This window comes from Leucopleurus acutus, assembly GCF_964270905.1.
Source record: "Leucopleurus acutus genome assembly, chromosome: 13".
NCBI classification, from domain to species: Eukaryota; Metazoa; Chordata; class Mammalia; order Artiodactyla; family Delphinidae; genus Leucopleurus; species Leucopleurus acutus.
In genome coordinates, this window is record NC_139155.1 from 85,447,785 (window position 1) to 85,472,771 (window position 24,987).

The window sequence follows — 24,987 nt, forward strand, 5'->3', positions numbered from 1 at the left end:
AGCCCACAGGAGAATGGGATATTCTGTTGTGAGTTGACACTACCCATGTGGACCCAGCTGAGCTTACTGCATTGTCCCTATGACTCACAGACTCAATGGATCGATAGACCTTTGCTTGTTTGACTCAACCGTGGGGCCTGACCCGGGCAGAAAATGCAGCCAGTCTTCTCAGTGCATCAAAGACTGAGGATTTCTTTTCTGCTCTTACCTGAGACCACCTTGGAAGACATAGCACAATATTTAAAACAGACCACTTTTTTTTTTTTTTACACATACGTGTATCTACTCTTTTTCAAATTCTTTTCCCATTTAGGTTGTTACATAATATTGAGCAGAGTTCCCTATGCTATACAATAGGTCCTTGTTGGTTATCCATTTTACGTAGAGCAGTGTGGACATGTCAATCCCAAACTCCCTAACTATCCCTCCCCCCCCATCCCCCCTGGTAACCATAAATTCGTTTTCTAAGTCTGTGAGTCTCAAACAGGCCACTGTGAATGAGCAGGAATGGGGAAGTGAACCTCTCTCTGGGAAACAGGGTTGGGGTAAAAAGGAGTCTGCAAAGCCACGTGTCAGATCGACAATTAAATCAGATTAATAAATTGGACTTTCAGGAAGATTCCTAGAAAAGGGGAGCATTTCATCCAGGAGGCCCAATAACCCTTTCAAGTGGGAGTGGCCCAGGGTCATGGGGACCTGGGTTTCCGTGGGTTTCCGAGAGCACCCTGCTTCCCCTCCCTCCTCGCCTCACAGGACTGGGGAGCAAATGGGGCCTTTGACCATCTGTGCAGACTGTTCTAGGTTCAGTTCAGATCTGAAGCTCAGCCTTTGTCTGTCTCCTGGCGTGACTGCTGGTCGACTTTTTTGCTGCTCTGTGTGGTGTCCTCCAAATACTGCTCATGCTGTTTGCACAGCTAATTGCATGTATTCCGCGTCTGGCGGGGCAGGTGTGAATGCGGGCTGCGGCTTTGCCTCTTCCCCGTTACTGGGTACCATGCACCCCACATCCCCCATGGCCTTCCCAAGTCCATCTCCCATCATCCTTTGCAGTTTCTCGACCTCAGGGGGACCTGCGGCCAGGACTTGGTGGACGCAGGTCAGGCTGTACGAGTGATGCTCTGGGCAGGCCATGGGGCCCTTGGGGTCCTGGAGGTAGTGGGGACTCTGTGAGAGTGACAGAAAGGCTAACGTGATCCTACCGTCAGCATCCCTGCTTCCCTTCTCAGCCAGCCAATCACTGCAGGGGTGGATGGGGCAGCGTCCGGAGAAAAACGCACCGCCGTAGGCGGACACAGGCTTCTCTGGTTTCTTGGCAATCACGTGAAGGAACCCCCTCTGTCTTTCACTCAGTCCTGCGAAGATTTCATTTAGCTCCTGAGAGGTGCCAGACGCTGTGGGTGTCCCGGGGACATGGTGTGAATAAAAAGGACACAGTTCCCGCGCTCTGAAGCCTACATTCAAGTGAGGGAGAAAAAGATGAACCCGTAAATGTGCACAGGCACCTAATTTTGGATGGCGGCGTGCGCTGTGAGTGAGAGTTCAGCGAGCTCTGAGAGAGAGAGTGAAAGGGAGGGGACGCACATGCGGGCAGAGAAGTCCTGTCGCTGCAGGGGGAAAGCTGCGACCATGATACTAATTACGTGCAGAGCAGTTTTCTACACGCTCCACACATGGGCTCCTTTAATCCTCTCAACAGCACAGTGAGGTCCTCACCTCCCCGGGCTCAGCTTCGCGAGGACCTTGACCACACTGCTTGTTTGAAGCGTTTTGTCACGAGGCAGTTTGTCTTAGGTCCGTCCGTTGGTTCAAGCTAAGGCACAAAAGACATCTGGGAAGACGTTTGCAGTATGTAAAAGTTGCAATGGATCCATATTTCTATACGCCCCCCTTCTGCCCTCCAGAATCCGGAAGCTCTCTGGTGGTCCAGCCTAACTGGACACAGACACAGGAGTGCTGGCGATGTATCCAGCCTTGCCAGGCTGGCGCTCTGCAGAGCCGGCACCTCAGCAGGCACGGGGCACACATCTGGAGGGTCCTGTGGGTCCCACCAGAGCTAACCTCACATGAAAGGCTCGCTACTTATTCTCTCTTGGCCCTCAAGCACTCTTGCACTCTCCTCTGCTGTGTGATTTGGGGGTTCATGCCAACAGATCGAGTCACCTGGGCTCCCTTGCAGCTGGCTTCTTCTGGCGGGGCTCAGCCAGTGGGAGGCCTTAGTGGGAGACCAGAGGGAAGGAAGAGAAAGGTCCTTCCTGCATGTGTCCCCCCGCCCCGGGCTACAGCTCCTGCTAGATGGCCCCCCATCCGCCAGCTCTCACGGGGCTCCAGCAACACTAGTCTCCTCCACTCCCCCCGTAGCCCTTCAAACTTGGGGCAGTGACAACTTTTTGCTGTCACTCACCTCTGGCTTTTCCAGCATTCCTTGTTATTTCTCTTATCCCCTCTTGTTCCTCTGCAAATATTCCCTTCATCCCATACGATTCCATTAAACCAATATGAGTGGAACCTGCTTCCTGCTGGGACCACTACGGGCGCACCAGGCAACAGCCCTGAGACTTCACCGTGAGTGAAGCAGTGAGCAGTGTACCTGGGCTTGCTGATGTCTTCCTGCAGAGGACACGGGCAGATGGGATAGACCGCCCCCTGCCACATCCCACGTGTGCTGGGGTTACTGCGTTTTGAATAATATTGGGGCTGGAAGGATGTCGAGCATTCCTTTGGTGGCAGGTTCTTGAATATGTCTTGGTCTTTTAATACAAAGTCCTTTAATAAAAAAAGGCTTGATATCTGACTGCCGTTGCTTGAGAGACTAGCCTGAACATTTTAAAATGCACTTTAGTGCAAGACGGTCGAGAAGCTGCGAGAGACGCTGAATTCATTTTGATCCATTTGAGTTGTAACAACACAATACCCTGTCCTCCTGAAACGGTGTTATCTTCAACTCTGTGCGTTCTTCACTTGTTGAGCTATGACGGATGCTAGTCACTTAGCTCTAGATTTTGAAACAGAAAAAAATAAACCGGGAAATGATCTCCCTGGATTTCAAGACAAGCTTATAGAATGGGGTTGGGAGATGTGTCACGGTAAGTGTTAGTAACTTAGGCATTTTAAGGAGGTTTCATACCGGTGTTTGGGTCCATTTTCTGGAAATATGAGGGTGCCCATGGCCGGCAATACTAGACTTTAAGAAAGGAGGTTTGCTAGCACTTGATATTGATTTATTGCTCTGTTTGGCTCTCCCCATACATCAGCTGAAACATGGCTGAATGCCACTGAAAGTCACCAGAGTCGAAATTATGAGGCACGTAAGATAATGCCACTCGCGTATCGTGAAATACCGCGTCTCCATCTCATGGTAGACTTGAATGCGATCGTATTTATATCAGTTTGTTTTAGTTGCAAGCAGAAGGGGCTTAAAGCGGCTAACCAGATATCAGAGACAATGCTTTGGCTCTAGTCCTGGGACAGTCCAGGGCGTGAATCTGGCTCCTTGGCTGGCGCTAGGACCTCCTAAGCTGTAATTCGCCCCCTTGCTCCCGCCTCTGTCACCTCTTCGGCGTCGGCGTCCTCTTCTGCCTGCATCCTCAGGCAGGTGCTCTGTATAGGCTGAGAGCCGAATTCTACCAGCTCAGAATCTCCTCTCTAAAGGGACCAAGTTTCCTAATTTCCTCCACCCCATTTCTTTCTGTGCTTTGCAAAGACCACTCTCTGTTTGTCAGTGCAGACTTTCTTTAGGTTGTGGACCGTAGCATGGATTAGGTCTCAGCTCTTTTCCTAACAAGCATATTCCGGTCATGACCGTGGAGCCAGGGATTGGTTTGGATCCTGTTTCTATGATTTCCTAATTGTGGCACTGTAAGAAAGTCACACAGCATCTCTGAGACTGCCCCATCGTGTGTAACTTGGCAATGATAGAGCCTCTCTCGGAGGACCATGGTGAGATTTAAGTCATGAAGGCCCTGGCACAGTGCTTGGTACATGCCAGGTACCGGGCGGGGTGCTGTTACAAAACACCTGGGCTCATGCCTTGGCTCAGAGAGAAAGTTAACCCAACTGCAGAACCGTAGCATCCCTTACGTCTATGGTCGTCTCATTGTTTGGAATGCTTTTCTTTCACTTTGTGCTGATAGAGAACTGGACGAGGTTAGGTCTCCGTAGCCAGGGGTGGGGTCTACAATGGCAGCTGGTTTCTGGAAAGCCCTGTCCCTTGGTGGGATGTGTGAGATTTTATGAAAAGGGGCTGCATGAGTGCTGACTGGTTCTCAGGGCTGAAGGCTGGTCCGTGGAAGTATCTGCAGATGGACCACCTGTTTACCCTCTGCTCCCTGCTCCCTCCGTGAGTTCGTGCCGTGTTTGTGCGTGTGTGCCCGTGAGTGCATATGTGTGCAGGACGTGCGTGCTTGCACGTGGCAAACTTACTACCGCCTCAGGGCCTTCACCTCTGCTGTTCCCCCGTGTCCTCCATCCATGTCCTCCATCAGTGAAATCTCGGTTCTTCAGTATCTGTTCTCAGAGGGGCCTCTTCTCACAACTCTGTCCAAATGGTCCCTCTCCCCATGTCTTTACCCCGTTTTATCTTCATCTCTGTGTATCTCTGCATCAGTCAGGATGGGCTCGTTGATGCGGTGATAACAAACCACCCCCAAGTCTCAGCGGTTTAAAACAGCAAAGGTTTGGGCTTCCCTGGTGGCGCAGTGGTTGAGAGTCCGCCTGCCGATGCAGGGGACGTGGGTTCGTGCCCCACTCTGGGAGGATCCCACATGCCGGGGAGCGGCTGGGCCCGTGAGCCATGGCCGGCTGGGCCTGCGCGTCTGGAGCCTGGGCTCCGCAACGGGAGACGCCACAACAGTGAGAGGCCCGCGTACCGCAAAAAAAAACAACAACAACAACGGCTTATTTTGCACTCACACTGTGAGCCTCTCGGGACTCTGACCATCATAATCTCGAAGGCGGCCCCCACGGCGCCTCATCTTGAGCTAGAGGCTTGTACTGGTGACGAAATACTTGCCCAGAAGGGAGACACACAATGTGTTGGTCAGGCTCCATCCAACCTCTAGTGGGCCAGAAAATAGGAAACGGCAAGTATTTAGGGCAAGTCGCTAATGACTATCAAATTCACTATTTAATAGTGGCCTTATTTAATTTTATATTTGCTTTGTAATAGTCTCCTTCTACCAGAATATAAACTCCAGGAGAGCAGGAATACTCCCCGCCTTCCTCACGACTGATCCCCAGTGCGGAGAACAGAGCTTGGCGCCCACGAGATGCCAACACGTTTTATCAGACGTTTGAATGAATGACTTACATGGTCCAGAACTTGAGACCCAGCGAAGAGTGTAAGTTTGCGAAACCCTGGCAGGATTAGAAGCTGGGTATAGACTACAGCTTCTTTTTATGTCTTCCTAGGCACGTTGACTGTGATGTTCTGGGACAGTCCTAACTTAAGACGTTTGGTTCCCATTAGAGGCTCACAGACCTCCAGCAACATGCTCTCATTCTGTGCTCAGAAAGCGTGGTCCCCCCACTCCTAGCATCTCTCGGGAGGGTGAATCCAGCCAGTGTGCATCAGAGGAAGCAGACTGTGGCCTTAAGACTGAATAGAGTTTCCAAGGAAACTGGCTTCGCAGGCACTGACCTTGAAGGTTCAGAGGCGAAGTAGGAATTTCTCTTTGCTCGGATGTCCAAACTTGCCCTTTTCACCCAGCTGTGCTCAGCCTCCCAGCACACTCCTGCCCGCCCCACCCCCGGTGGTGGAGGGTGCGTGGGGACGCACTCAGGATGCCAAAGGTCGTCGGGCCGAATGGCCATCGCGAAACCACAGAGCCGCTCATTAGTGCAGTCTGGCTCAGCCACCGGAACAGATGTTACCTTTCATCCCGTGGTTTCAGGCCAATTAGTGGTCGTCTTCCTCCGAGGGTCTGACCTGGTGCTGACTTCCGTCGGGTCTCATCATTATCTGGAATCATTTTCATTCCTTGAGATCATACAGAGGTGGGAAATGAGATTGATGTAGGGCGAGTACTGGGCAAGTTCAAGGTGCTGGTACAGGAATCCTACGTGAACTCAACGTCTCCGTCCCTGGAACCTATACACAGAGGTCTTTCCCTGTCCTGGAACATCCTATTTTTGCATCCTGTAATGGGGTATATGAATAGCTTTGCACAACAACAACAAAAAACCTAACTTTTAACCACCGTTTCCTATTATTTCATGCATGATTCTGGCTCATACTTGCTCCTCTGGACCAAATTAGTCTCTTAAATTATGGCAGGCTAGGCTCAATTCTATGTAAAGAATTTCAGGATTGCTTGAATAGATAGAATCAGCAAAGGGGAAGCTGAAGAAGTTACATGCACATAATCCTTTCTAACTGCGGTTGACTTGAGACCCAATTTCTATAGAGTAATTGGCCTATAAGAAAGATTTTTTGAGGTTATTGTAATTAATACAATGGGCCAAGTAGGAGATGTGATGGGATCATTGGGTTTTAATTAATCGGTGACAGGAGAATTCCTGTTTCCCGAAGGGGAGCTTCTCTCTTAGGGAGATTTACACACTGTGGGAATTAGAGGGGCCTGCAAATTACCTGCATTGAGTTTCTGCCCAGCTGACATTTATTGAAAAGCTGCCGGGTAAATGGAAGGTTACAGGAATTCGAATCTGATTTTCGACCCAGACGGCATTCAGAATTCAGCATGTCGGTCTATTTGTGGGATTCTCTTAACTCTACTCCGTTTCAAGGTTAATGAGGTTATAGATTCTGTTTGGGTTTGTTTTTGAACAGCCCAGAGTGTCTGTCTGTCTGGCTGGCTTGTCTTTAATTGTTTTGTTTGCTCCTGTGATGTTGAAAAAACTCCAGGTGATTTGGAGGTGCTTCGAGAATGCTAGAACCAAAGGTAGGTATTTGACCTCCTTAGATTAAACTGGTAAAAATCACGAGTATTTGTGATACTCCTTGGAAAAGTGGTCCCTATTATCCTTACTTATCAGCGAGTCCACTGTAACAGTACCTGCCTTCAAAACATTAGCATCGGGCTTCCGTGGTGGCACAGTGGTTGAGAATCTGCCTGCTAATGCAGGGGACACGGGTTCGAGCCCTGGTCCGGGAGGATCCCACATGCCGCGGAGCAACTGGGCCCGTGAGCCACAACTACTGAGCCTGCGCGTCTGGTGCCTGTGCTCCGCAACAAGAGAGGCTGCGATAGTGAGAGGCCCGTGCACCGCGATGAAGAGTGGCCCGCGCTTGCCGCAACTAGAGAAAGCCCTCGCACAGAAATGAAGACCCAACACAGCCCTAAATAAATAAATAAATAAATAAATAATTGATGGAAGTGAAATTTAAAACAGGCAAGTCCGTGTATGGAGAGCTTGCTAAGTAAATTTAAAAAAAAAATTAGCATCGGATGCAAGGTGAATACGTTCTAGAGATCTGCAGTACAACCCTGCCTATGGTTAACAATACTGTGTTATACACTTAAAATTTGTGAAGAAGGTAGGTTCATGTTAAATGCTCTTACCACGATGAAAAAAATAGCATTGGTGATTCCAAGTCCAGTAATGGCTGAGGAGTTGGTATCGCGTTAATACTCTCACGGTTGACTCTGCAGAAAGTGCAAAAATACCCAGATACCTGAAGGTTGTAGAGAGCGACCAAAAGAAGCAGACACCTGGCACCAGGGAGCAGCAGCGTGTGGAGCACCCATTTTATGACTTACAGACTGATGGAAGGCCCCAGGCAGGGAAGCTGGAACTCAGAAAGTCCAGGCTTTCTCAGTGCCGTCATAAAGATGCCCACAGAGGAATATGTACACTGGAAGAGAGTGGGAATGAGTGATGCATGGATGGGCCCAGCTAGGGACGGACTGGGGGGACCTCACACTCAGGGATCCACATGTTACACTCTGAGGAAGCCAAAGAGGTGTGGGGTTGAAGGGTGCACTCCGAGATTGACAGCTCATTCATTCATTCATTCATGATGTCTTTACGGAGTTCCTCCTATGGACCAGGTATTTTCTAGGCGTTGGAAGTGTCGCAGGGAACATGAAGAAGAATCCCTGCCCCCACTGAGTTTACAACCTAGGAGACAGAAACAGCCCATAGCAAAAGCAAGTAAATAAATAGAGGAACTCCCCTACGTATGAACCTTCAAGTTGTGAACTTCCAAAGATGCGAACGTGCGTTCACATGTCCAGTCGCATAAGCTAGTTCACGTGTCTGGCGTACATTGTCACGTGCGTGCGTCCTCTGCAAGTGGCTGTGCTTCTGTGTCCTTTACTGTACAGGACTGTGTCGAGTACAGCAGTGCAGTATCTTTATTTCTTGCCTGTTCACTCGATGCCAGCCCCTGGATGCCAGCTGTCGTACCGTACTGCTGTGCTTTTCAAGGTCCTGGACTGTAAGATTAAAAATGTTTTCCTTATTTTTTGTGTGTGTTTATTTTTTATGTATTATTTGTGTGAAAAGTATTATAAACCTATTGCAGTACAGTACTATATAGCCGATTGTGTTAGTTGGGCACCTAGGCTAACTTTGCTGGACTTAACGAACACGCTCTCGGCACAGAACTCGTCTGGTATGTAGGGGACTTGCGGAAGAGTATGTTCAGTGGCGTTAAGTGAGAAAAAGCAGGGGGCAGGGGGGAGAGGGCTGGCCCGTGTAGGAGATGGGTCTTTCAGCAGCGTCACCTAAGGAAACAACACTTAGGAGGCAGCTTTTCAGGCCTTCCCTGAAGGTGAGGGTTGAGCTGTACAGATGTCGTAGGGAAGGGGGTCCAGGTAGAGGGAGAGGCAGCGGGAAGACCTCAAGGCAGCCGCATGCCTGAAGGAACAGCGAGGGACCGGACAGAGTGACCGAGGGGACAGTGGTAGCAAAGATGTTCAGGGAAATAACAGGCGTTGGGGCAGGGGGACCGGGTTGTGGAGGGCCTTATAGATCCTTGTAAGGAAATGGGCTTTTATGCGAATGAGATGAGAATTCCATAAGGGTTTTGAACAGGACAGTGAAAATATTTGCCTCTGATTTAACGGGGGTACTCTGGCTGCTGTGTGGAGAGAATAGAGTAGAGGGCTGGGGGTGAGGGCGGAAGTGAGGGATCATTTAGGAGGTGATTACCGTAACCGGGCAAGAGGCAGATAACGGCTTGGACCAGTGTAGGTGTAGTAGATACGGAGAGAGTGAAGGTATTTAAAAACGATATTTCCCAGGTGGAAGTGACAGGCTTTCTGGACAGCACAGATGCTGGCTACTAAGGAAGGGGAAGCGCTCAGGATGACCAAGGTTTTGACCTGAGTAACTGGAAGGATAGATGACCTTGCCTTTGATGGGGGTGTGGTCTTGGCCTTGGGGAAGAGCAGAAGTTCGGTGTCAAGTCTGAGGTGCCTTTTGGACCCCTAAGTGGAGCTGCTGAATAGGCAGTTGGATAAGAGTCTGGAATTTGGGAGACAAGTCCCAAACCTCACGATCCTCTCTCTTTTTTTAAAATGTATTTTATTGAAGGACAGTTGATTTACCATGTTGTGTTCATTTCTCCCGTACGGCAAAGTGATCCAGTTATACGTATATATGTACATTCTTGTTTTATATCCATGATGGTTTCTCCCAGGAGATTGAATATAGTTCCCTGCGCTCTACAGTAGGACCTTGTTGTTTATCCATCCTATGGATAATAGTTTGCAGCCGCTAATTCCGAACTCCCACTCCATCCCTCCCCCACCCCCTCCCCCTGGCAACCACAGCAAGTCTGTTCTCTGTGTCTGTGAACCTCGCGATTCTTGCCCCTTTTGCCTCCACCCCTTAAGGGCCGTGAATCCTCCAGGTGCTTTGCTGTCCCGTGTCTGTGGTCTTTAAATGATGCTGTAGGTGCATGTGAGCTTCCTTCTGATCTAGGGTTCTGCGGGCGGCTCATCTTCGGCCTGATCTCTGCTGGGTTGGCCACGAACATTCCCCCGGTCATCTCATTGTTGCGGTCCCCTTCATGGGGAGCCCAGTGTAATCCTTTGGGCAGGGTCTTGCTCCCGTATCTCAGCAGGGAGAACACCAGGACAGGTGATACATTGGCGCTGCTTGTAGCTGCCAGTTGGCCCCTGGTGGCCAGGGTAGCCTGCAGGATGCTGGACTCATAGATGCCCTCCACAGCCACCTGGAGTCCAGCTAAAGCAGCACACGCGGGGTGCGACCCGGGGACCCCAGCCTCATTAGCAGCTGCTCTCCTTAGAGGAGCCACCTGCCCCATAGGCAGAAGAATCTGCGTATAATGAGGCCCTTCCCAGTGTACGTGCAGAGAAATCCTGTGCAACACGACAGGAAAAAGGCTTTCACTGAGAAACAGACTCTTTGAAAGATAATTAGAGTCTTGCGTGTGCCTCTGCTTGTATATGTCACTGGGCCTGGGACAGAGGTGGGGACACGGTCCTTTCTATAAACGTGCCAGCATGAATGAATGAGTGAGTGTGATGTTTACTCTCCCTCCGGCATGATCTCTGGAGTCAGACCGGTGGTGAACCCCAGAGACTCCATCGGTACCTCCATCGGACTTGGAGGAGGATGGTCCTTGCTGAGGCCCCTGGTCAGATGGGGCCATGTGACTGGTTCCGTCCTCACTTCCAGACCAGATCACTTCATTGTCAGGGAGAGAACGACTAGAGCTCTCCTTTCCCTTTGGGTCAGAGATCAAATGTTCTAGAGGCAGAACAGAGTGTACAAAGTGCTCTGTTTGTGTAAAAACGAAGCAAAGAATCACTCATGTTCAGGCTCGTAGGTGCCCGGACTATCTCTGGAGGACCAATGAGAAAACGGATAACTTTGTGCCCTTTGCAGCAACATGGATGGACCTAGAGATGATCACACTAAGTGAAGTAAGTCAGACAGAGAAAGACAAATACCAGATGATATCACTTATATGTGGAATCTAAAACATGATGCAAATGAACTTACTGACAAAACAGAAACAGACTCACAGACTTAGAGAACAAACTTATGGTCACCAAAGGGGAAAGGTGGGGGGAGGGGTAAATTGGGAGTTTGGGATTGACATGTACACACTACTGTATTTAAAGTAGATAACCAACAAGGACCTACTGTACAGCACAGGGGACTCTGCTCAATATTCTGTGACAACCTAAATGGGAAAAGAATTTGAGAAAGGATACATGTATATGTATAGCTGAATCACTTTTCTATACACCTGAAACTAACACAACATTGTTAATCTACTATGCCCCAATAAAAAAGAAAAATTAAAAAAAAACCCAAACAACCAAACAGCAGTAGATTCCATGAGTCATCGTGCATAACAAGAGTATCGCTCAGGGTTGGTAGCAGGAAGAAACAGAGAGAAGACAACTCTGAGGAGCTGTATTCAGGAAGTCGGTGGGAGGTGATTTCTGGTCCTTCATGTCCTACAAAGGTTTTCAGAATGTTGTCAGACAGACAGAGGCAGAGGGGGGAAAATTAACTGTGGCAGTTGTCTTCGCTGTCTCTGGGCTTGCCATGGTGATGCTGATAGAATCAAATAAGCTACAAGTGAGGGTGAGTTGTTAGTGTGAGAAACAGCCCAGGACCTGGCAGCTGAGAGAGCGGAGGGGCCCTTGGTGTTCGCTCATTATCAAGCCTGATTGTTCTCAGCTCCGGGAAAACGTTGGTAAGCAACACCTCACACCAGTCTGTGAGGTACTTTGAAATATTTAAAAATGGAAAAAAGAAGAAGAATTTAATATCTTTTTTTTTCTGTGGTTGGAAAGTGGGGCAATGAGTTGGTCGACTTATCATGAGCTGGTTTGAGTTAGGTGGAGAGTTTCTGGGAGTATTTACCGCAGAAAAATGGATTTGATATTTCAACAAAATGAGAGTTAACCAAGCAAGGGGCAGCTGAGGATGGCAGCTTTCTTTTTTTTTTATTGAAGTGTAGTCGATTTACAATGTTGTGTTAGTTTCAGGTGTATCGCAAAGTGATTCAGACAGACACACACACACAGACACACACACACACACACATATATAGTTCAGATTATTTTCCAGATAAGCAACAATGATTTACTGTGTAGCATAGGGAACCACAATATAGTCAATATCTTGTAATAACTTATAATGAAAACCAAAAAAATATATAACTGAATCGCTTTGCTATGCACCTGAAACTAACACAATATTGTGAATCAATTAACACTTCGATTAAAAAAAATAATGCTACAATCGACACTGGTGCACAACTTTTTACGTGGATGTATGTTTTCATTTCTCTTGCGTATATACCTAGGAGTGAACTTGCTGGTTCACGTGGTATGCTCTGTTTAGTTTCTTGAGGAACTGCACAGCTGTTTTCCAAATCAGCTGTACCATTTTACATTTTTACCAACAATGCATGAGGGTTACAATTTCTTCACATTTTTGCCCACATATTTGTGTCTCTTTTTTTTTAAAAATTAATTAATTTATTTTTGGCTGTGTTGGGTCTTCGTTTCTGTGTGAGGGCTTTCTCTAGTTGCGGCGAGCGGGGGCCACTCTTCATTGCGGTGCGCGGGCCTCTCACTGTCGTGGCCTCTCTTGTTGCGGAGCACAGGCTCCGGAAGCGCAGGCTCAGCGGCCGTGGCTCAGGGGCCTAGTTGCTCCGCGGCATGTGGGATCTTCCCAGACCGGGGCACGAACCCGCGTCCCCTGCATCGGCAGGTGGACTCTCAACCACTGCGCCACCAGGGAAGCCCCTTGTCTGTCTTTTTGACTACAGTCATCCTAATGGTTTGAACGTGGTATCTCACTGTGGTTTTGATCTGTGTTTCCTTAGTGGATAATGATGTTGAGTATCTTTTCATGTGCTTATTGGCCATTTTTATATTTTCTTTGGAGAAATGTCTATTCAAATGCTTTGCCCCATTTTTTTTGCTATTGAGTTTGTAAAAGTTCTTTATATATTCTGGATACTGATTTTTTTTTATCAGATATATGATTTGCAAATATTTTCTCCCATTCTATAGGGTGTCTTTCCATTTTATTGATAGTATTTGAAGCATTAAAGTTTTAAATTCTGTTTCTTCTTTTTTTTTTTTGTGCTTGTGCTTTTGGTGTTATATCTGAGAAACCATTGCCTGAACCAAAGTCACAGATTATTGCTTCTGTTTTTTCCTAAGAGTTTTATAATTTTAGCTCTGACACTTAGGTCTTTGATCCACTTTGTGTGAACAGCATCCTGCTGTTCTAGCTGATCGTTGCCACGTGGGAATGTGGGATAGATAGTGTTGCCTGCTCTTCCAATTTTTCCAAGAAGCCAGAAATACTAAATTTTTTTTGGTGTGAATATTCTGCATTTAAAAACATTGGCACCCAAGTCACATTTCGTGAAAACACAGTAGTGGAGGTGATTAATAACTATGGCCCTAGCCACGTGCAGCACAGGTACCACATTGTAACCTCTGGGTTTTCTATTTAACTTTCCTAGTCTGCTAGAAATGCAATAAATGAACACCTGTTCTTGGACTATTCCCATCTGACACAGTCTTAGAATTTTTTAAAGGTTCTAGATAGCAATTGAATGAGAAGTCTTGAAATTAAACCAATGAGGAGAGAAGGTTTTGAGTCCAAAAGTCCCTGCTCTAAACTAGGGGCTTTTAAATGTTTTTAGACCTTTGCCTGCCGACTACAGTCTGATTGGTCAACCTGCAACATTCTTTCCACAGCGAGCTCAGAGAGAGCAGTCAAAGCAGACGTGAGAAGGCAGTGCCTGGATCTTGTGAAATTGCAGAAGGAGATGATTTATTCATGCCAGGTTCTGAGAGCTAGTCATGAGGTCATGACGAAAAGAGCTGCGTGACAGGCAGAGAGATGGACTAAAGACCCTCTTCCCGATGTGGATGAACCTAGAGTCTGTCATACAGAGTGAAGTACGTCAGAAAGAGAAAAACGAATATCATATATTAACGCATATATGTGGAATCTAGAAAAATGGTACAGATGAACCTATTTGCAGGGCAGGAATAGAGACGTAGACGTAGAGAACGGACATGTGGACACGGCGAGGAGGGAGAGGGTGGGACGAACTGGGAGATGGGGATGGACATATATACACTACCACGCGTAAAATAGCTAGCTAGTGGGAACCTACTATAAAGCACAGGAAGCTCAACGCGGTGCTCTGTGACCACATAGCTGGGTGGGAGGGAGGCCCAGGGGGGAGGGGATACATGTGTACATATAGCAGATTCACTTCATTGTGCAGCAGAAACTAACACTACATTGTAAAGCAATCAGACTCCAGTTAAAAAAAAAATTAAGAAGAAAAAAAAAAAAGACCCTCTGCCCTGTTGATGGGTTTGGTGAGCAGAGGGGTTTGTGCCGTTCCTCTCTGGGAGGACTGGTGTCGGCGAAGGGGGAGTCACAGAGTGGGAAGGACGTCTGGAGGGGAAGAGGGTGTGATGAGGGGCCCCAAGCAGTGTTGCCTGTTGTCTGAGCCCATTCTGCAAAGATCGGCCTGAGTCCGACCTCCTCCAGGAAGCCTTCCCTGACTTGCCAGTTTCTCTCTCCTGCCAACACCGTGACACAGCCTCTCTGGCTTCACTAAGCACACATTCCTCTGAGCTCTCACTCAGACTGTTGTTTGATATTCAGTGCTTCCTTCAACGGGTATTTAATGAGCACCAGCTAGGTCCCAGGCTGGGGACACAGTAGTGAGCAAAACAGGCTGAAATCCCTGCTTTCCTGGTGCTTATGTGTATGTGTGAGATACATAGAGAGAGAGAGAGAGAGAGAGAGAGAGAGAGAGTCAACATAACAGATAAATAACTTACTTAGTATGTTATACACTAAGTACCCTACATACAAACGAGCCCCGTTCCTAGAACGCGTTCGTAAGTCCAGTTTGTTCATGAGTCTGACAAAGTTAGCCTAGGTACCCACCTAAAACCATCAGCTATATAGTACTGTACAGTAATAGGTTTATAATACTTTTCACACAAATAATACATAAAACACAAACACAAAAAAATAAAGAAAACATTTTCGGGGCTTCCCTGGTGGTGCAGTGGTTCAGAATCCACCTGCCAATGCAGGGGACACGGGTTCTAGCCCTGGTGCAGAAAGATCCCACATGCCGCGGAGCAACTAAGCCCGTGCGCCACAACTACTGAGCCTGCACTCTAGAGCCCGCGAGCCACAACTACTGAGCTCACGTGCCACAACTACTGAGCCTGGCTCTAGAGCCCGTGCTCTGCAACAAGAGAAGCCCCCATAATAAGAAGCCCGCGCACCACAACGAAGAGTAGCCCCTGCTCGCCACAACTAGAGAAAGCCTGCGCACAGCAACGAAGACCCAACGCAGCCAAAGATAGATAAATAAATAAGTAAATACTAATTGTTTATATATATTATATATATAATTATATATAATATATATAAAATATATTATATATAATTATATATTATAATAATTATAATAATAAATATTATTAATATTAATAACATATATAATAATATATAATTATAATATATAATTATACTAATTATTTATATAAACTATAAATAATTTGAAAATGAATTAAATTAATTTTTATAAAAAGATTCATGTACCACAGTGTTCATAGCAGCATTACTTACAAGTGCCAAAAAATGAAAGCGGTCTTTGTTGCTGTGCGCGGGCTTTCTCTAGTTGTGGCAAGCGAAGGCCACTCTTTGTTGCTGTGCGCGGGCTTCTCATTGCAGTGGCTTCTCTTATTACGGAGCACGGGCTCTAGGCACGCGGGCTTCAGTAGTTGTGGCTCGCAGGCTCAGTAGTTGTGACTTGTGGGCTCTAGAGCGCAGGCTCAGTAGTTGAGGCGCGTGGGCTTAGTTGCTCTGCAGCATGTGGGATCTTCCCAGACCAGTGATCGAACCCGTGTCCCCGGCACTGATAGGTGGATTCTTAACCACTGCGCCACCAGGGATGTCTTTTTGAATTAGTGTGTTTGTTCTTTCGGCTATAGACGTAGGAGTGGAATTGCTGGGTCATGTGGTATAAATATAAAATTGTATTTTTTTTAATTGAAAAAACCTTATTTAACTTTTTAAAAAGGAATCTCATTCTTCTGTTTTATTTTTAGGATAGGATTTATCAAGACCTGGGCTTACGTTGTTTGTTTATTTACCTGACTATTAAGAGAGGAATCGCGTCTGTTTTGTCTACCAGTGAATTCTCCATGGCTAACACATATTCACTGCTTAATAAATGTCACTGAATAAATGAATATGCCAGGGATTGTAGTGACCATGGTGTTATGATAGGTTTTGACCTTTGAGAACTTATGTTCATAAGATTTAGCAATTGTTCTCCTTGGTGTTCACCCAAAGGAGTTGAAAACTTATGTCTACACAAAAGCCTGTCCACGGATGTCTATAGCAGCTTTGTTCATAATTGTCAAAACTTAGAAGCAGCCAAGCTGTCCTTCAGTAGCTGAATGGATAAATAAACTGTGGTCCATTCAGACAATGGGATATTATCCAGTGCTGAAAAGAAATGAGCTATCAAGCCACGAGAAGATGGGGAGAGGCCTTAAATGCATATTATTCAGTGAAAGAAGCCAACCTGAAGAGGCTACATACTATATGATTCCAACTCTATGACATTCTGGAAAAGGCAAAACTCTGGAGACAATGAAAAGATCAGTTGTGGCCGGCCGGGGGTTGAGGAGCGGAGTGATGTACAGGTAGAGCACAGAGGATGTTTAGGGCAGTGAAAATACCCTGTATGATACCATAATGGTGGAGACGTGCCACTGTACATTTGTTCAAACCTATAGAATATACAAAACCAAGAGTGAACTGTAATGTAAGCTGTGCACTTTGGGTGATAATGATGTGTCCATGTAGATTCACTGATTGTAACAAATGTACCGTCTGCTGGGGGATGCTGATAATGGGGGAGGCTCTGTGTGTATGGGGGGAAAGGGGTATATGGGAAACCTTTGTACCTTCTCCTCAATTTTGCTGTGAACCTAAAACTGCTCTAAAAAAATAAAGTCTTTAAAACAAAATTACATTCTAGTAGTAGAGACAGACCCAACTTATCAAAGCAGAGAATATCAATATACGTACCAGGCAGGCAGGAGACTAGGGCTCAAAACCCAGCTGACTGGGACTTCCCTGGTGGTGCAGTGGTTAGGAATCCTCCTGCCAATGCAGGGGACACAGGTTCAAGCCCTGGGCCGGGAAGATCCCACATGCCGCGGAGCAACTAAGTCTGTGTGCCACAACTACTGAGCCTGTGCTGTAGAGTCCGTGAGCCACAACTACTGAGCCCACGTGCCACAGTTACTGAAGCCCGCGCGCCTAGAGCCCGTGCTCCGCAACAAGAGAAGCCACCGCAATGAGAAGCCCGTGCACCGCAATGAAGAGTAGCCCCTGCTCGGTGCAACTAGAGGAAGCCTGCGTGCAGCAACGAAGACCCAACACAGCCAAAAATAAATACATAAAATAAATAAATTACAACAACAACAACAAAAAACCCTGGTAGCTTCTTGTCTCCCAGAATGCATATGACACCCCCCTACACACAAATTGACAGGGTGTCCTACTCGGTCTGTTGAGTGTGTTCAAAGACTTAAACAAATACGTATGGAACTCCTACACTTTTCCAGGCACCGTTCCAGCTGCCACAGTCAGAGCAGCAACTGTACAGGCACACTGCTGTCCTGGTGGCATGAACAGTCAAGAGAGGAAGTCGGAGTTCAGTCTCATTGTATTTACCGCCAGTAACCAGCAGGCTTACTCTGGGGCGTTTGCTCAGTGTAATCATCGTTCAGTATTTACCTGGCTTTTTGGTCATCTTTTAAAATAATGCCCAGAAAAAGGTTCATAAGAAAAAAGCAGAATCCCTGAGACCAGAGACAGCCTCTCTTGCTCCATTTCTAGAAAAAAAAAAAACTTATATGGGGAAAGCATCTCCGCCTGGTAGCTCAGAATTATCTAGAAGTTTGTGGGGAGAAAAAATAGTTTAGGTAAATGGTACAACCTGCTACAGAGCAGTTCACGCTTTTGAACTCTCCCTCGTTCTTTACTGCTCTCTCCCCCCCTATAGCCTTCCCTCCCCACCACCCTCCCTCCGCAAAAGGATCATCGCTGTCATCATGAGGGATCTGCTGAGAAATGGCAGGGTGCGCTTCCTGGGGACCAGCTGCTGGATTGGGGCCCATCCATCTCCCCTGCTCCCATTTCTCCGCCTCCTTCTTGCTGGCGTGTCTGAGCTGCAGCCATACTGTGCACTCGAAAGCTGTCCCACGGTCACGTGGAGGGGGCTTAGCTTTTATTACAGGACAGGTTTCCATGGGAAACAGGGCCTCTGGGAAGCAAGTCCTTTTGGGAGGAGGCTGTGTGTTCTAGCTTGAGGGTAGAAACAGGCAAGCAGTGTTCCTGCTTGACCCCTTCCAACACACACACACACACACACACACACACACACACACACACACACTTCTCCACCCCAGGGAAAAGAAAAATATCTGATGATTATCTCATGACTGACCCTGGTTCCCCAAAGGCAGCTGGTAATTGTTAAATGGAGAGAATCATGGAACACTTTCTAAGTGGAAAGGCTCATCAAGAATAGATCGGGAACGGGTAAAGTTGATAGTTATAAACCCATTTCCATAGAAATGGACTTATTAGCGGGCACGCCAGCTGCCGAGAAGTCAAAGACCCCCTTCCTCTGGTTTGAGGGAAATGACTTAAAATAAAAACTGATGCAGAAAAGTGACTCTGACTGGAGTGTTACTCCATTTGTAGCTGGTCTTGGGCAGATTCCTGTAGCAGGTCCACAGGAGAAGAAGAACCCACAGTTAAGGGAGGGCCAGCCTTCCCACGCAGACCCTGCCCCCTTTGCCCAAAGACTGGCCACTTCTGCACCCCAAGACTGGAGTGCGGATATAGCAGGATTAAACTGCTGATAGCAGAGAGAGTTACGGTCCTTTTCTTCTTGTGCTGGATTTTCACTTTCTCGGCGGTAGTTTTTCTGAAGTTTACTGAGTGCTGAGACCCAGGAGGCATTAGCAGCAGCTCCTTAGATCTGCTTACAAGCACGGTGCAGACTCAAAAGAAACTGAAGATCTGATCTGACAGGGCCGAGCATCTCTTACAGGAGGAGACTTAACAGATGGATAAGTGGAGAATCCCTGCGATCAGAGAAGTGACTTGAGGCTGGGGTGTGGTGGCTGGGAAAGGGAGGTGACCGAAGCCGAGAACCGAGCACCCAAGTTCCTAAGGTCCTGAAATCCCTCTCGCAGGGCCCCGGGAAACAGGGGTCCCCTGTTCCCATGTGAGCCCACTGTCATCCTCTCATGAGGCCAGGTCCCTTATTCAACACACATTCCCTTCCCCGTGCAAGACAGCATGTGCAAATAGATAACTTGATGATTCATAGCTCACGGGTACCCACACCAGGACAACCTGGCTAGATAATTTTAATACATTTATACTTCAATTTAAATAGCCACTTCTGGCCAGTAACCACTGTATTGGACAGAGCAGTATCAGAGAGTTTCTTAAAACCTTGACTAAATGGAAAAAACGTTGGACGTGACGAATTCTAATGTAGTTCTATTGGGGGTAGAGTTCCGTATCAGGCAGGTCACTGTAACTTAGTTTTGCCAACACTATAGCTATACTATAGCTATTTAAAAAAAAAATTATTGGGGTGTAGTTGATTTACAATGTTGTGTTAGTTTCTGCTGTACAGCAAAGTGAATCAGTTATGCATATACATACATCTACTTTTTTTTAGATTCTTTTCCCATATAAGTCATTCCAGGGTATTGAGTCGAGTTCCCTGTGCTATACAGTAGGTCCTTATTAGTTATCTATTTTATACATAGTAGTGAGTATATTTCAATCCCAATCTCCCAATTTATCCTTCTTCCCCATTGCCCCCTGGTAACCATAAGATTGTTTTCTACATCTGTGACCCTATTTCTGTTTTGTAAATGAGTTCATTTGTACCATTTTTTTAATTCCAAATATAAGCAATATCATACGATATTTGTCTTTCTCACAAGGAGCTAGAAGATTTAAAGAACAAATTTACTATAGCTATCTGTCAATACTGTGGTTTCTACCCTGTTCTTAAGTCTTCGTGGTTGGGGGGGGTGGAGGAACTGTCCACGGTAGGAGATTCTGTTGGGCAAGCAACAGGCAACAGGCTTTTTTTCAAAACTCTTTCCTGGGCTTCCCGGGTGGTGCAGTGGTTGAGAGTCCGCCTGCCGATGCAGGGGACGCGGGTTTGTGCCCCGGTCTGGGAGGATCCCATGTGCTGCGGAGTGGCTGGGCCCGTGAGCCATGGCCGCTGAGCCTGCGCGTCTGGAGACTGTGCTCCGCAACGGGAGAGGCCACAGCAGTGAGAGGCCCGCGTACCGCAAAAAACAAAACAAAACAAAACAAAAAACTCTTTCCCTACAGGTTGTGAGTTCGGTGTCTGGGCTGCAGATCTTGCCCTAGATCCCCAAAGACAGGGAAGAGGCTTCCCAGTTCATTTTAGTCCCGGCCGGCCCATTGTCGGTAAAGGAACAGATTGGTTGGGGTCACTCAGGCTTTCGGAGCTGTGAATCCTTCACTCTGCTGTCATATTGCTTGGATCCAGATACAGCTAGATTCAGGGTGACGGTCCAAGACTTATGGAGCAGAAGCTGCCCACAAATCCCATGCTGGATGGCTGTTTTACCTCTCTGTTAGTAACTCCTCCCATCAGTGCAATAGTCAGCCTATAATTTATAAGTTCATGTCCTTATGAGAGGCTCTCCCTGTGTAGAAAGATGCTGAGAATGACATTTGCCCTTTTCACTTATATGTGCCCCGTCCACTTTCTTCCCCCTCCTCCAAACACTGTGCAGTGTTCAATGTTGTCACTCCATGAATGAAGGCAGGTGGGGATTTCTTACATCACACCCCATCCCATTGCTGGCTGAGGACATGAAGAACCCGGCGTAGCTCCTTATTCATGGGGGATTTCTTACATCCCATCCCGTCCCGTCCCGTTGCAGGCTGAGGACATGAAGAACCCGGCGTAGCTCCTTATTCATGTAGCTCATAGTTGATGTCACAGACGAGGCACCTTATGGAGTCCTTTCCCATCCTTGGTCTCACGATGCTTTCACAAGCCCACGTAGGCACCAATGTTCTCCCCAAATTCTAAAGCTCAGAGTTTGCACCACGGGTCCACAGCCACACAGGTCAGCAAGTAGACGTAGAAACAGCCAGAATCCAGGCTGTGCCTCACGATTGGAGTAATGGTGGCCCTAGGTGACGGTGTTGGGCCACGTCCCGTGTGTGGTACCTGGATCGTGGCTTCCGCGGGCATGGGGTTGGGGAGGACTGAGCGGTGACAGTGCCCAGAGATGCAGTGCTGTCCGAGCTGCTCATTCAGGGAAGGACAGGGCCCTGAAGACGGATGGCCTGTCCACTCGGAGGTGTGGGCCGTCGGTGGGCAGCCTGTGAATCAGGCTCTGTCGACACCGCCTGTGACCTGTTGGACCTGGCGAGCCTTCTTTGGGTTGACAGAGAGGAATGTGGCCATTCATCGCGTTCTTGACACTCTGCTGAGTCTCAGGTTTTAAACTGCACTTTACTGTGTGTTTGTTTTGCAGAACGAATGGCTCCTTCTATGAGATCTTGCAGGTGGACTTTGGAATCGACAACAGCAGTGGCCCGGCTGGCGCCCAGCAGATCACCTGGCAGGTGGAGTACCCGGTGGAGGACGCCGCGAGGGAGCTGGTCGTCTCCGAGATCGTTGTCAGCCACACCTCCTTCGTGGGCATCGTCCCGCTCGCAATGGTGAGATGTCGGGCTTCGGAATCAGTGTCACAAAGATGTTTTCTCTGAGTACTTTTTTTTTTTTTTTTTTTGCCTCGCCGTGTGGCATGTGGGATCTTAGTTCCCCGACCAGGGGTCAAACCCTGGCCCCTGGCAGTGAAAGCCCGGAATTCTAACCACTGGACCGCCAGGGAATTCCCTGAGTACTTTTAATATTCAAAGAAACATGAGCATTTTATAATCTGCTGTTTTCTATGCACCTTGATGTTGCTTGAGCAAGGGAAATACACTTAAGTTATATTTCATTTACTTGCTTTCTGTAACGCCTCCTTGGAAACTAGGGCCTGCTGTGTAAATCCGCTTTCCTTTGTGGATACTGCTGAACCGTGTCCCGGGGAGCCTGTGTTTTTTATTGGCTCAGCCTGTGTGCATCTCAGGACCGAGTGTTGTCCTGAGGGAAGACAGTTGCATTGAAATGCATCAGGAGTGTGTGGTGGGAACGGCACCTCTATATGCTGAGTAAACAGCCCCTGGTCAATTGCCCTGAGAGTTCCCGTGTAGCTTGGGGATTGGCAAACTCTAAAATGCAGATGGACCGAAAGAGCCTTATTGGGAACTGACCAGATGAACCTGGATAGGGTCCCAGAGACCATAAAACCACATGTGTTTCTGTTTCTGGCCTGGGGGTGACCAGCTCTCTCCTCTGAGCTTGGCCGAAGCTCTATTCACAGTCAGGCTCAGGGAACACCTCTGAGAACAGTGTCGTGGACAAGGTTCCAGAACCTTAAAAGACGGTGTCGATGGGTCACAGGGATAATAAGCCCTGGGAGTGCAGTATTGCTAATGCCCTTTCCCACACTGGAAATGTCCAAATACATTCTGCGCTGCTTTGACCTTCCTGTCTGGGACCAAAGCATGGGGGTCCACACCGAGCGACTCTAGGACAGTCTGGGGGTACTTCTATCATCCCTACTCAGAGTTGGATACCAGGGGTGAGATCCTTGCAAATAAAAGCCTCTGTCCTACAATTAATTCTGCAATCCCCATATTTGTGTTCTTGACTCTTTGCCCCAAAACTCCCTTTCCCTACGTCTCCCCATATCTGGCTCCTTGATTCGACTGTTAAGAGGCACCTTCCCTGACCAGGGAAGCCAATCTGGCTCTCCATTCCCCTTGCCCATCCCTCTCTGTCTACATCTTCATCCTCTTCCATCTTCTTCATAGATATTATCAGTGTTTGAGGTTTAGGATTCATCATCTGTGTTCCTCCCCAGAAGGAGAGATCCATGACGGTAGGCTTCCCGTCAGTTTTGTCCACAGCTGTGTCCCCAGCACCTAGAACAATGCCTGGGGCACTCACGATCTGTCGAGTGAATGACTGAATCCTGTGCTGTAATCTGAGCTACCGGGATCATCTAGTTCTTGAAGGCTAGACGGCTGGAGATGATCTACACCAGCAGTGATCTGCATTTTGGTTTGAGGGCGGCCACAGTTTTGTGGGAAAGAGCCCCGTGAAGGGGCAGAGGTGGATGGATGAGGATTTGGGGACAGAGTGAGACAGTCCTATGTTCCCTTTCCCAGGACCTTTTCTGTCAATTCTCCAGATGGACCAAGATCTGGCTGAGGTTGTGTTCTCTCTTTACTCGAAGTCCTTAGGATTTTGCTGTATGTCTCATCAGTACCAGTCAGTTCCCTGGGACTTCTGCAGCTTCCTGCTACTTGTAACGATGAGTGTCGTGCCTTTCTCTCGTGGGCAGGTGTTGGTTCCGAGAGGAGCTAGAAAGTGATGTATGTTGACCTGCCAGGAGGCTGGAACCAGGACGGGGTATGGACCTGCAGGCAGCCCAGTACAGCCCACCGACCAATCCAGCTTGCCGCCTGCGTTAGTAGAAAATGTCTTATTGGAACACAGCCTCGTTTGTTCTGAATTGTCTAGGTTTGCTTTAATGCCGTGATGGCAGAGGTGAGCATCTGGGACAGAAGGTGTATCCTTGGCCAGAACTTTAATGTTAGCATCTTGTAATAAAGTAACCTAAGGAGAACACTGGTGAATGGGGACTATTATTCTGTTGTTATAGGGCTTCAGCCCATATTGTCTCCTAGTGTGGCCTTTCCCAATGAGACCTTTGCTTGGTGAGACCCTCCAGTGCTCTTTGGCCAGAGGTGAACTCTTCTGTCATGATGCTGCCTGAAGACCTAACTCATGGCACTGGTCTGCGTGGGGTGCTCGTCACTGGGTCAGGGCACGTGGTGCGATGGGACAGAACCTAGGGCAGAAGGAGGTGGTGCAACGTGGGCGAGGATGGAAAGCCTGGCAGAACAGGAAAGGAGGCCAAGATACAGGTGGGCTCGGACAACCTTTCCTTGGCTGCCAGCACTGCCCCGTGGGGCTCGTCTTCTGTGCTGTTCCTGTGTTAGTGACAGGTGCCTGGTGCAGCCCTGGGAGGGGTCCAGCGGATGCGAGCGATGCGCTCGTTTTGGCTGCATTGCCGGCGCTGGTCTGTTCCCTGTGGCACTCGCTCCGCCATCCCCCAGCTTCTCCCCGGCTGGAGCCGTCTGAGCTGCGTGCTCCTCCCTGGCTTCTCCGAGGAGGCTGTGGTCTGTCTGCTGTGCTCACCGCATGTCTGTGGCGAGTAGTGTCTCCCCATCTGGCTGATCTTTACTTAGGGATGGTTTCTTGCATTTGGCTTTAATTCCCACTGGCTGGGAGGTGCCAGGGTTGGATGGTTGGGTGGTGTCACGTACCGCAGCGCACCTCCTGCATGCCCGTGGAGAGTGGCTCTGAAATGCCTCCAAGGGACCAGAGCTATTTAGTAAAGTTTGCGGTGGAACCAGAGTTGGTAGTTCATCCTTTCTCTTTAATCAGTTGTTTCAGCTGCTTTCCAAACCCGTAACTGCCGCAGAGTGGCCTTCAGGGGAGAATTTTGCCTACTGCTCTTAGGGTGTAAGTAACTTTTATGTAATTCTTCCTTCCCGCCCCGCTTCTTCTCCTTTCCCTTCTCCCCCTCCCCCTCCTACTTCTTCTCAGTGGCAACTAACCCTGGACAACTTAGGCATGATGTAAGGGTGCTAGATTACTCGTCCATGGAATGTTCAAACAAAATCGGGCTTGTTATTGTATCAGAGTCTACTGAGGAGTGGAAGCCACTTTTGTAGTTAGGACAGAAAAACTTGAAGTGGAAGCACTCAGGTACACAGGAAGTAGGACAGATGATAAGCCAGGAACAGAACACA

The 24,987-nt window shown here is 48.0% G+C and overlaps 1 protein-coding gene across 2 annotated transcripts in view; it reads left to right on the forward strand.

Annotated features, from left to right (window-relative positions):
* The window catches only part of TMEM132B (transmembrane protein 132B), a gene marked incomplete at both ends in the record, with an annotated part of 388,765 nt that overhangs the window by 283,239 nt on the left and 80,539 nt on the right, over positions 1 to 24,987 (forward strand). Inside the window, one exon of one of the 2 annotated variants that reach the window (XM_082853297.1) lies at positions 21,588 to 21,774. In XM_082853297.1, coding sequence (XP_082709423.1) covers positions 21,588 to 21,774 — 187 coding nt within the window. The remainder of the gene's footprint in view (positions 1 to 21,587; positions 21,775 to 24,987) is intronic. The other variant, XM_082853298.1, reaches the window with a different exon arrangement.